General features: G+C 33.7%; 1 protein-coding gene across 1 annotated transcript in view; it reads right to left on the bottom strand.

Annotated features, from left to right (window-relative positions):
- Window positions 1–12,745, bottom strand: part of LOC114335939 (asparagine synthetase [glutamine-hydrolyzing]) — an 80,057-nt gene that overhangs the window by 19,452 nt on the left and 47,860 nt on the right. Inside the window, exon 6 of the mRNA XM_028286233.2 lies at window positions 4,562–4,740. Coding sequence (XP_028142034.2) covers window positions 4,562–4,740 — 179 coding nt within the window. The remainder of the gene's footprint in view (window positions 1–4,561; window positions 4,741–12,745) is intronic.

Genomic DNA, 12,745 nt, shown 5'->3' on the forward strand with positions numbered 1-12,745 from the left:
GATGTAATAATACATCCTATCTGTTTTTTCATGAGTTTTGTAAGAGAGACTAAAAACTTGTCTTAGGGTCACCTCCTGTTTTCATATGATATTTTTTGACTTGTTTTGTAGTAAATTAAACTATCTATGAACTACAAAACAAGTCAAAACTTACATATGAACACAGGAGGTGACCTTAAAACATGTTTTTCCATCTCTCATACAAAACTCATGAAAAAACAGATAGGAGGTATTGTCACATCAGCAAGGATGTACAGTGATAAGTGCCCTAATAACCGGCAAAATATGGGCAACATATTTAGTTGTGAGATAAAAAGAAATGAAACTAGTCGAGCTGGGAAATTTAGCGAAATTAACCTTTAAATTTACGTTATATTGATCCCACCTTTACACATATCGGAGGAGTATGTCAACTAAAACTGTCACTGTGACAGTGGTAGTTTCCAAACTCGTCTGATACGTCTGAAGGTGGTACACAATCTAAATGTATAAGTTAATATCGCTAAATTTCCCAGCTCAACTAGTTTCATGTCTTTTTATCTCACTACTTAATACATCTTTTGTGCTATTTTGCCGGTTATTAGAGCGCTCATCACTGTATTTCTGGTATATCCAGGGAATGTCTACAAAATATATTTTGAATGTCCAGAGAACATTCGTGGACATTCATGGAATGTTCCAATAAGACATTCAGGTAATGTTTAAAATGCTGACACAGGATTTTCCTGGGATGTTCAGGGAACATGTTTTGGGGGATATTCCAGGAATTTTTCAATGTCTGTGTACCTTCTATGGACCTATATGGAATATTTTGGTGTTATTACCGCCGCACTCCACTTGCGATTTGTAATCAGGAAGATTGAACACATTGTTTCAAATACAAGTCAATCCATTTGTGACTAAATAATCATGGATTGACTTCTATTTGAAAGAATGTGTTCAATCTTCACAACTACAAATCGCAAGTGGAGTCTGGCGCTTAGGGCTACTTCCTCTTCGGTATTATGTATTATACTACAGAAATCAGGAACTTTCCTTCTAAATATATGTATGCATCTTGGCCATCAAACATATTCTTCCAAACATTTTTTTAAGGGGTTACATAGGTCTTGTGGGTAAAAAAGTGACTTTTTAAAAAAATTATATCTCGAAAACTAAAATTTATTTTTATTTATAATTGGAACATGTAAAAGTATAGTACTTAAGGTAGTCTCAAAAAAAGTTTCAGCCAAAAATACTCATTTTTGTAGAGTTTAAGTTTTTTGCGTTGGCAGCATAACTAGTCTCATCTGAAATCAAAAAGTTTCTTGTAGTTTATACCTCTGGCTAGAATATGAACGAAGGAATTAAAAAAATGAAATTTGAAGATTTTACATAAGTTTAAACACATTTTTGACCCCAATTTTTCTCATTTTTAAAGTAGTTTTTTTTATAAAACAAAAATGACCTCATCTAATAAAAAATCCTTTGTTCATTCACTAGCCAGAGGTATAAACTACAAGAAACTTTGATTTCAGATGAGACTGGACTTGTTATGCTGCTCACTGCAAAAAAGGGCTGTTGTCGAAAAATTGCAGTCAACTCTACAAAAATGAATATTTTTGGCTGAAATTTTTTTGAGAGTACTATACTTTTACATGTTTCAATTATAAATAAAAATAATTTTTAGTTTCCAAGATATAATTTTTTTAAAAAGTCACTTTTTTTACCTGCAAGACAACAACTTAACAAATTGTTGATTTCAAATTGTAACAATTGTTTTGCAAAGTATGCTGCCCTCTTGTATTTTCTGTGTTATCTTCATCATACAATTACTTCATCTAAAAACTTTCTGCGATATATTCGCAACAACAAAAACAAACAAAACAAAAAAAATAAAACAAAAGTTTAACCACCTTCAAACCACAGAATCAAGCAATCAAGTTACACAAATTTTCAAACACCTCACCTGACACAGCGTCTCAAGTACGATTGCGCGAATTGGTAAATATAACTCCGCACGACCACGCAACTCGAAACACAAGTATGCAAACACGGTTGCGTGAAACGTGGCTCGCAATCGTGAAATTTACAAGACTTGCTCGACCTGTAGATTCTTGTCTAATCACCACCCTAATTTAAATTTGGTGATTGACATTATTTGGTCTTCTTTATTTATGTATGATTAATAGGTTCTAGAAGTTTGACCGGCTTAGAATGATTAGTTTAAAAAAAGGAGTTAAATGCGAATAACGAATGTTTGTAGTTTGGAAAAAATGGCCTTTCTTCAGAACAGAAAGATTAGCATCAGAGATACGAAAAAATGTTTAAATATGAAATTGTAGCCTCTTTAATTCCGAAAAACCTGGTTTGCAAAAATTTTTTCTACGGCAAAAATTGGACGAGCTATTGACAATTAAAACTTGTAATAACATGCAAAAACCACATTTGCCAACCTTTTCAAAATTACCTCTTTTTGCGACTGAGGATTTTAAAAAGATTTAATACTAATAGACTTATAGATCTTGTAAAAACCTACAAAATTCTTTTTACCAAACTTTCTAAGATAAAAAATAGAAAAGTTGCGGTTAAAAAATCAATATATTTTTTTGAAAAAAAAAAAAAGGAGAAATCCAATTGGAAGCATAATAATGTTAGTTAGCGATGTTTTTAGTCATTGGCCTTATTCATTCTTCTTTTTTTTATGTATTATTAATAGATCCTAGACGTTTGACTGGCTTAGAATGATTAGTTTAAAAAAACTGGAGTTAAAAGCGAATAACGAATTTTTGTAGTTTATTAAAAAATGCCATTTTCTTCAGAATAGAAAGATTACCATCAGAGATAGGAAAAAATGTTTAAATATGAAATTGTAGGTCATTTAATTCTCAAGAACTTAGTTTGAAAAAATTTTTTCTACGGCAAAAATTGAGTGAATCGAAAATAAGTATTATCGAAAAGCATTGATTTTTTCGATATAAAACTAACACTTTCGATAGCGAATAAATCGAAAACTATTAATTTTCTCAAAAAAATGTATAGAACATTTTTTGCTTACAATGAATATTTTTATCAATTTTTGCGGTCAAAATATAATAAAAAATTTCCACCCTCGAGATGGGGTGGCACCACCCCCATGGTAAAAGCGCCTTTCGGCATCATATAAATTTTGATCCTTGGACTATCCACTACTTATTCTCAAATTTTCAAGCAAATCGATCCATTCTGTAAAAATTGCGAGGTGAAAAGCTTAGGTTCCTGGACTATAAATACAACAACTTTTTGCATTGTGTTCAGGATGAACTCGAGAAAAGTCTTCTAGAGAAAAATGGGTGGAAATGCATAATTGCATTTTAAACTGCATAAAATGCATCCAAAAGTGCATAAACATGTCAAAATCAACATATTAAGGGCCATATTTGATTACTCGGGGGGTTGTTGGGGTCGCTGAACACGACTACGCCATCAGAACCGACCTCCCGGACCACCTGGTACCCACTGTCACTGCGACACGTCATCGTCTAGATTTTCGATGATTTTCGGCATTGAATTGATTCCAAATAGATTATTCGGGCGGTTTTTGGGGTTGCTGAAAACGAATACGCCATGAGAACCGACACCCGGAGCACCTGGTGTCTAGGATCATGTCATCTTCTGGAGTTTCGAGGGATTTAGGCACTAAATTGATACATTCAAATATGCATTTCCACCTATTTTTCTATAGTAGACTTTTTGCCTGGCATCATCCTGAACACAATACAAAAAGTTGCAACTCTCTAGGGGCTGTATTTAAAAATAGACTTATTTTGTGCTAAATGCCCTGCTCTAATAGTTTGAGTTCTTCAGCAGAGCTTTCCATAATAACGGTGTCATCTGCATATCTAATGTTGTTAATACTTCTTCCGTTAATTATTTTCCTTCACTATCAGATAGTAATGCTTCTTCAAAAATGGATTCACTATACACATTGAATAATAGTGGAGACAGAATACATCCCCGCCTAACTCTTCTCCTGATTTCAATTTCTGGTACCCTAAGCAATTCAAATAGAATAAAAATCGACATTTACCTCGAAACAATTGTAATAAAAAACCAAATCAATGGAAAACATGACGTAAATATATCGTCGACCTAATCTGTAAACTGCGAACTCCATTTATCAAAAAACTATCTCTCCAAAGATTAATGCGAATACTACGTATCCCCCTTTAAAAAAAAGATGGTAAAACGGAAATATTGTACAGATACACATATTACTAACATTTTGTATATTGTTTAAAAGTATTACTTACCACCAACTTTTTCTTGTCGTGTGGGATGACAAACGAGGGAGTTAAGAAATTTTTGTACTAAATTTGGCGACAAGGGAGATACGGTGTATACGAAGAGTGCTACCTTTTTTAAACGATAAGTAGGAACTTTTTGAAACAGATGGCAGTAATAACTCATTTTCACAAAATTATGGAGTTACGCAGTTTACAGATTAGGACAACGATATGCTGTTTTATGTATACTTTGTAGATTTTTCAGTGAATTTCTATCAGAAAAACAAAAAATTTTAATTGAAATAATAGAAATTTACCTGAACTTTATATGGGACGTTGGCAGATTTAGCTTCTTTTACCAGTAGTGCTGCTATCAATGAAGAATCCAGTCCTCCAGATAACATACAGCCTATCTTTCTTTCTGCCATCAATCTTTTTTTCACAGACATTTGCAATAATTTTCTAATGTTAGCTGGATGATCGTTGGGGATTAGGTCTAAAAAAATAGCAGCAATTTAAAACCAAATACTTATGATGTGGAAATTATTTACTAAGATTATTGCATTAAATAGTTATAGACCCGAATAAAAACAAACGGAGAATTACAGAAGAAATATGTCTTTCGTCATTTTTTTTATCATTTTATTAAGTGCAAATTTACAATCTACTCTAATTACAACACAGAGTATTTAGCAAATAGTAGCAACAGTAGTGAATCCTGTCATGCTTTGGGCACCATCCATCGACGGTTCTCCAATACACTTAATCAGTTAGGTCCTCTGGCCATGTCCTTTTCAGTCTTCTTCCCACAAGTGGAGGCTGGTAGAGTTGTTGAATAGTTTGACTTTCATGGGCGAGATTTCTTTCTTCGACTTTGTTTGCGTATACACTCGAACCCGCTTATTGGAGTACCGGTTATAGGAATATCCCGGTTTATGGAATATAAATTCGAGGTCCCGAAACGTTTCCATTTACCCTTTATTAAATTTATCCGTTTATTAGAATATGGTTTAGTAACCTAATACCGCTTTTTAGAATAATTTTTTCAGGTCAACAAATAAATTTTTACGTAGGTACAATTTCCTAAAAATTTTAAATTTGCCTGATATAATGGTTTGTCGGTAAGAGCTTCGAAAGCCTGCTGTTTTGTATATTATTAAGGTTTGTGAGGTACTTAATAAACACTTTATTACTGTGTTATGAGTAAACGCTCCTTTCCCATAGAAAATTCAGTCGTATGCCGACAAGGTCATAAAATAATTTCATTTGTCTACAAATTTCTATAGGTACATTGCCACACACTTAGCTGTTTGTAAAAACAGCATTTTTCTATATGATTATTTTTACCAATAGTTAATCGTTTGTTCGGAAGTCTTTTCTAAAACCCAATTCCAATTTATTGTCTAATCGTTTCGTAATTATTTTTGTAAATAGATTATAAATTTTTATTGATATAAAAAGACCTAAAACCATATGCATATGCATACTGACATAGTATGTACTATTATAACATAACGTATATTCGGTACACTTATTTCAGCTAGCCACCAATGATCGGTTATTAGAATATCCCGCTTATAAGAATATTTTTGCTTGGCACGAAGGCTATTCTAATAAGTGCGTTCGACTGTAGTTTAATAATATCTTCGATGAATGGTATCCCAAGGTCATTATGGATAGTTATATTGGAAACGTACCATGGTGCATTCGCTATCATGCGCAGCGTCTTTGATTGGAAAGTTTGCAGTATTTTAGTGTTGCTCGGTTTGCTGCAGCCCCATAACTATACCATAACTCCATATCGGCTTTAGTATAATTTTGTAGATTAATACTTTGTTTTCTAATGATAACTGGGATCTTTTACCTATCAGCCAAGACATTTGTCTGACTTTTAATGGTATTATGCTATTTATGTTTATTCTTTCGAAAATTCGGACTAGGAGAAGTCTTTCGAAAATTTTTGACATTATTGGTACAAGGCTTATAGGACGAAAGGAGGAGGGTTCTGTAGGCGGATTGCCCGGTTTCGCAATCATAATGATTTGTGCGCATTTCCATTGAATAGGAAAGTGACACAGTCTATCATGCTGTTATATACAATAGTTGGCAGGATTTCTTAGGCAAATGCTTTCGTCATTTAGATAGATAGATTTAAGAGGTGGCCTTTTGGCCTATTCCACTGCGACCTTTTCAGATCTATTGTGGTTCTCTAGTTCTAGATTACATTCTCTAGCCTAACCCTTTTTAAAAGGTCTAATAGCTTCGAGACTGAACTTTCCATGTAGCTATTTGCCGGTAGATTTTCTTCTCCTAATGCAAAGAACCGCACATTTGCCAGACTGTCACACTGACATAAAATGTGCTCTGCTGTTTCTTCTTCCAGGTGACAGAATCTGCACCGGTCATCATCTGACAATCCCATCAACTTTAAGTGCCTATTCAGCTTAGAGTGCCCTGTTAGCAGACCTACTTTGACTATTTTCCTGTCTTTGCTTATTAGCTCTGCCGTAAATTTTGGCCGAATATTCTGTAATGAACTGCTTCGCATGTCTTTGTCCTGGTGAATTCCTCCACCATTCCAAAGATTTGTGAGCAGCTTACTTTCTTGTAGCCGTTCTTGTTACTGTCTTTGCAACACCGTAGAAGGGTTTCGGTCCAACGAATTGCATTGATGAGCCTTATTCGGCCATTTCATCTGCTTTTTGACTGCCCTTATGACCCTCGTGCCCCGTTACCCAGGCTACCCTAACCTTGTCAAATGAAATTTTTTTGTCAAATTTGGTAGATTTTAAGGTCGCTGATTACAAATCTAACTTTACTTTTTTTTTAAACAAAATGGCGGATCCAATATGGACGAAAGAAATTCGAAAACTTTATTTTAGCCGCATTTTTTATTAAAATTTTATATTATAAGGAACTTTTGAAACTGCTGATTACCAATACATTTTCTTTATGAAGTACAATATTCAGAACCTATTACTTATGTACAACTGCCCATACATACTCAACAATCGCCAGAATTATGTAATATGCGTCATTTCCCACTTTTGTATTCAAACAACTGCCAGCAATGCATAGGCAGTTATAGGCAGCTAAACCAAAGTGATTCTGTATCTCCGTACTATATATTTTAAGATTAATAAACATTAGTCGCAGAATTATGCAGAATTTTGTACTTTTTGAATGCATCTTTACAAAATTTTAATTATTTCAAGTATATTTTCACTATTTATGCATTAACAAATTTAAGGAATTTATGGTTAATAAATGTTGATCAAGTTACATCTTACATCACTACATACCTAAAAAAGAAGAATCTGCTTTACAGCGATAAAATTGATAAACTACAAAACGTTTTACAGCGTTTTCAATATAGCGTTCTTTTTCACTTTCTCTGCCGACCAAAATAACCCCGGACATGACCCACTTGTTCCCGAGTTGTGAACCAGAATACATCCAGTCTGATCGTCATACCTGCGTATTAGGACTCTACGATAGTATGAGAAAACAACTGTAAACATGAAAATCCCTAAATAGGGACTCCTTTTTTGCCTCATGACCACGTTTTCAGCATTTGGAACCACTGTGTTACGGTCTCCTAGTTTATTTGAGGCACACACATAATCCCGTACTAGCTTCGAATTGACCTCTACAGAACTGGGTGCCTTAAGAGTTGCCTGACTATCTGTAAAGATGCCAACTGAACGGAACGTTCTTTCCTGCCTTTCTAATTCTTTCACGCAGTGATGGATTGCCGTTCATTTCGCTTGGAAAACTGTGACATCCTTAGATAGAGATAGACTTACCGGAAAATGTATCCCCTAAATTTGGTCATTTAATTTTTCCACTTATGTCCTTTTGCGCCTATTCCTACAACTTTCGGCTTATCTCTTCTTCAATACCCGGCTGTTTTACTACATTCAAACTTTTTTTTTTTTTTTTTATTAAAGAAAAGTGACCGCATCCACCAACAGGTTATTAGCGGCATTACTAGATAAACAAAGGTTAACAATGATTTTTAACAAATAACAAATAGCTAGATTTGGTACAAAAATATTGATTTAGATTAGATAGTAAGTCTTTCACTGGACAGTTTTCTCCTGATAAAGTTGGTAGGGTGTTTGGTAGATTGTTTATTGAACGTTCACTTTGATATTTTGGACCCTCAAATGACCAATCACTTTTTGTAAAAAAAAAAACGTTTTGAGATCACTACATACACACTTGCGCACTAATTCAGATTCCGCACTTGATTGCTGCTTTACGAGTACTTCTGTCTGCCTCTTCATTGCCGATAATTTCTATATGTGATGGGATCCATATAAATTTCGGAGTCGTGTTGGTTTCTTGTGCAATTTGTAGTCCAGTTTTTATTAGTTTCTCTAAAGGACTTTTAGGATACAGATGCTGTATTGCAAGGAGAGAGTTGGGCGAGTCGGTGAGAAACAGAAATATTTAAGAGGTTTGCATGTTTTAGGGCACGATTCAGAGCAAATAGTTCGTTGAAAGTAAAAAGGAGAATATAACAATAGATAGAAACCAGCTGCTAATCTATGATGACTGTGATGCATCACTTTCTAATCCGGAGCTCACCTCTCCAAGATGAGCAAGTATTTTTTGAAGATATTCTTCTTTAGCGCCGAATCGATTGAGGGTAAAATTTAATTGATCCCCGCGCATGCGCACACCGACAGTATGGTATTAGTGGTTATACGGGCTCTGATTGGGTGTTGAAATTTTGAAATGATCTGTCAATAATTGTTCAATATGGAGGTTATCGGTAAACAAAAATATTGTATAATATTAGTTTTTATTGATGTGTGGACAGAAATAAAATCAAATTTATAATTATAGTGACTTTTTAAATAGTTTTGAAAAGCCGCAGGTACGTAATTCTAAATGTTTCAGTTGGAAATACCTAATAGTTTCAATACCTATCTATTTGGAAAATGTAAACAAAATAATGTAGTTACCTATTAGTAGGCAATGCTTTAATTTACATAATCTGATTACGAACAAACTTTCTACAAATCTTCATTTCATATATCGTTTTCTTACTCTATATTTTGTTATATTTTATTTTGACAAAAATCAAACTAATAATTTTATTAAATTCATATAAATTTATGGTGTAAACGTTTAGTTTGTGTATATTCCCACATGACGTATACGAGAGTTTGGTGCAGTTTGAAATGCCGTCAACTTTCGTACGGTGCGGTAGACGTGAAGTGGGTTCGAGCCCCAAGCAAGTTATTTTTTTTTATAGATTTTATGATTGAAGTATATTATTATATAATTTTTGAAGATATTCTTCTTTTTTGAAAGTGTTAAGAAAGTTAGTTTGATTTTTAAATAAAATAAGTACAAATAACCTTTTAAGTATATTTACTTCGTTTAAATTACCTATTATATAATAGAAGAATATCTTCTTACGTGCGTACAAAGTACACACACACATTCTTTTTATTCAAGTTGGTCAGCCTTGTTTTTATTGATCTTTCTTTTAAGTAGGGACGGATTTTCTTTAACATGTCACTGAGACCTCTCAAATCAGAAGTGAAGTCATTGATTTTGATTATGGGGTTCGATAAGCCAGCTATGCTCTCTAGGAGGATGAATAATTGATCACAGTTTAGCGGAAATGGTGGTTCGTGATTATTGATAAAGGTTTTGGCTGGATGTAACATGCTAAAAATGGATACATTCGAATGCGTTGTTTCTTCAAGTTTAGATGTCTTTGGTTTCTTTCGAGTTGCTGTAGGTTTTGGTACTACAAATGGGTTTTTTTGAAGTGCAATATCGGTTTCTGGAGAGGCGACTTCACTTATAGAGCGTTTTAAATGAGTTTCTTTGTTTTCGGTCACTTCTGTATTTACATTTGGAAATTTTGACTCAGTATGTTGTGAAAAGGTACTTTGGTGTGATGATGTGGTTGGAGCTTGATTAGATTCAGACGTTTCAGGTTGGTTATTTGTACTGGTAAGAGTTTGCGTAGGAATTGATGCTGTTGCTGTTTCTGCAGCCGAATCGGCTACAGTTGTAGTCTTTGAAGTTATAGAACTTTGTGGAGTTTGTTGTGTCGCAGATATATTTTTAGGTTCGGTGCAGGCTGCTGCCACGTGTCCTGGTTTTTTGCATTTGAAGCAGACGTTTCCATCTTGAAAAATGAATATTGTGTAGTTTGTGTTTTCGAATGCTATTGTTACGGCGCTTGGGATGGTTAAATTGTGAGGGTTAACATATACTTGCCGTCGAAAGCTTAGGATATGGCTATACTCGGGAAGATTTGCACCGATTTTTAGAAATGTTATGGGAGATACAAGATGTAGACCGATTTTTTGCAGTTCTTTTTCAAGGACATAGTGTGGAATGGACGGGCATACTTGTGACATAACAATTCTTTCGGCAGGTGTTATAAGTCGTCTAGCCTTTAAAAGTTCTCCTCGGATAGTGATTTGGCCATGCTTATCTAAAAACTCATCTAGGATATTTTTGTTCGCAAGATAAATGCAAACTCGGTTGTTGGAAAGGCGGGAGGCGAAAATGATATTTTTAGGTTGAATAATGTTACCAAGAGGGATTAGGTAGTCATGAAGTGGAGTATTTTCGATTGAACTAAAGACTAGTGCTAGCTGTCTAGACGGAAATTTATATTGATTTGTCACTGCTGAGTAGCTTTTCGGTGAAATTTGGTTTTGTTGAGATTGTTGATCCATGCTTGCTTCGGTGGATATCATTTTAGAAGAACAGGTATCACCCGCAAGAGTGAGTGGGGCCCTGTCCCCCTATTGGGAAAACCTACTCCAGTTTTGTCAGTATAAATCGCAATAAAATTGAAAATGTGTTTAAAATGTTACTGGTATATACAATTATTGTATATTATAATACAATGAAATATTTATTATTTCAAAAATTTACGTGAAAAGTCGATAATATGCCATATATCACTTACTGCTTTTTTGTTATGTACCACTGTCACAAAAACTTAACTTGTATATAAATAAACTTTTATTTATATTTACTTGTTGAAACGATACATTTTCTGTTAATTGCTTTTTGATAACTACCTAGCTCGTCTTCGATACGATGTTAACGGTACGAAGGTTCAAACTCTTCTCATGTACATTCAAACTTGTTTCCATATTTTTCTGATGCAATTAACTTATCTCATTAAGGGGTTATCCTTGGGTAAAAGTACGAAAATCATATACTTTTTTTGGGAATTTCTAAAATAAAAAGTATTGTACCAATTGTTTTGCAATTTTGCATGAGCATTTAGTATAAAAAGAAGTCCATGTAAAACAATTTACATAAAAAATATGGAAAATTAAATGATTTATGCGCCATCTACTGGCACCGTGAAAATAAAAACAGCTCCACTGCTGCAGTGATTGGGACTAATAGAGATCCTGACATATAAAATGTCAAACGTATTATTGAAATATAAGTTATTTTCTATAGGGGTTTTTTGATCGGATAAAAATGTCAATTTGGCGGTTTTTGAAACTGAAAATGTTTTAGCTAATTTAAAAAAATTCAACACTTCATCATTTATGTTGTTCTGAAGCTATTTTCTTGTGGCATTTTTGCAATTAACTGGTTTTGATGGGAAATAAGCCACAATTTTACTAAAAAAATGATTTTATTAACGTTTCGACGCCCAAATCGGGTGTCGTTGTCAAAATACAAAAAATATTAATGAATTAAACAAAAATGTTGTTGCTTAGTAAAAAAATTCTTCTAATAATTTATTTAATCTGACTCATTTATATCGGCGATTCAGACATACATTATACATTTTAAAGCAGAACACTTTAAAATGATATTGCCAATATTTATGAGTTGCGTTCCTGGAACGACTTTACTGAAATATAGTTCATTCGATTACATGAAATCAACCCCAACTCAAGAATATCCGTCACAAAAAAATCATAACATGTGATCTGTCTTAAAAAAGACAACCACATGCAATGGTGACAGTAAAATTATCGCGCTAGAGATTCCATAGTAAATCACGACGGAAAACCAGGAAAAAACCTCGTGATACTATCCCGACATCGTAAGTAGTAAGTCTCACTTTAAGGTCAGAATTTGGTATTAGTTTTGAGAGTAAACTAAAGTGAGACTTAATACTTACGATGTCGGAATAGTATCACGAGGTTTTTTCCTGATTTTCCCTCGTAATTTACTATGGAATCTCTAGCGCGAGAGTTTTACTGTCACCATTGCATGTGGTTGTCTTTTTAAAGACAGATCACATATGTTATGATTTTTTTGTGACGGATATTCTTGAGATGGTGTTGATTTCATGTAATCGAATGAACTATCTTTCAGTAAAGTCGTCCCAGGAATGCAACTCATAAATATTGGCAATATCATTTTAAAGTCTTCTACTTTAAAATGTATAATAAATGTCTGAATTGCCGATATAAATGAGTCAGATTAAATAAATTATTAGAAGATTTTTTTTACTAAGCAACAACATTTTTCTTTAATTCATT

Source organism: Diabrotica virgifera, chromosome 1, assembly GCF_917563875.1.
Source record: "Diabrotica virgifera virgifera chromosome 1, PGI_DIABVI_V3a".
Taxonomy (NCBI): Eukaryota; Metazoa; Arthropoda; class Insecta; order Coleoptera; family Chrysomelidae; genus Diabrotica; species Diabrotica virgifera.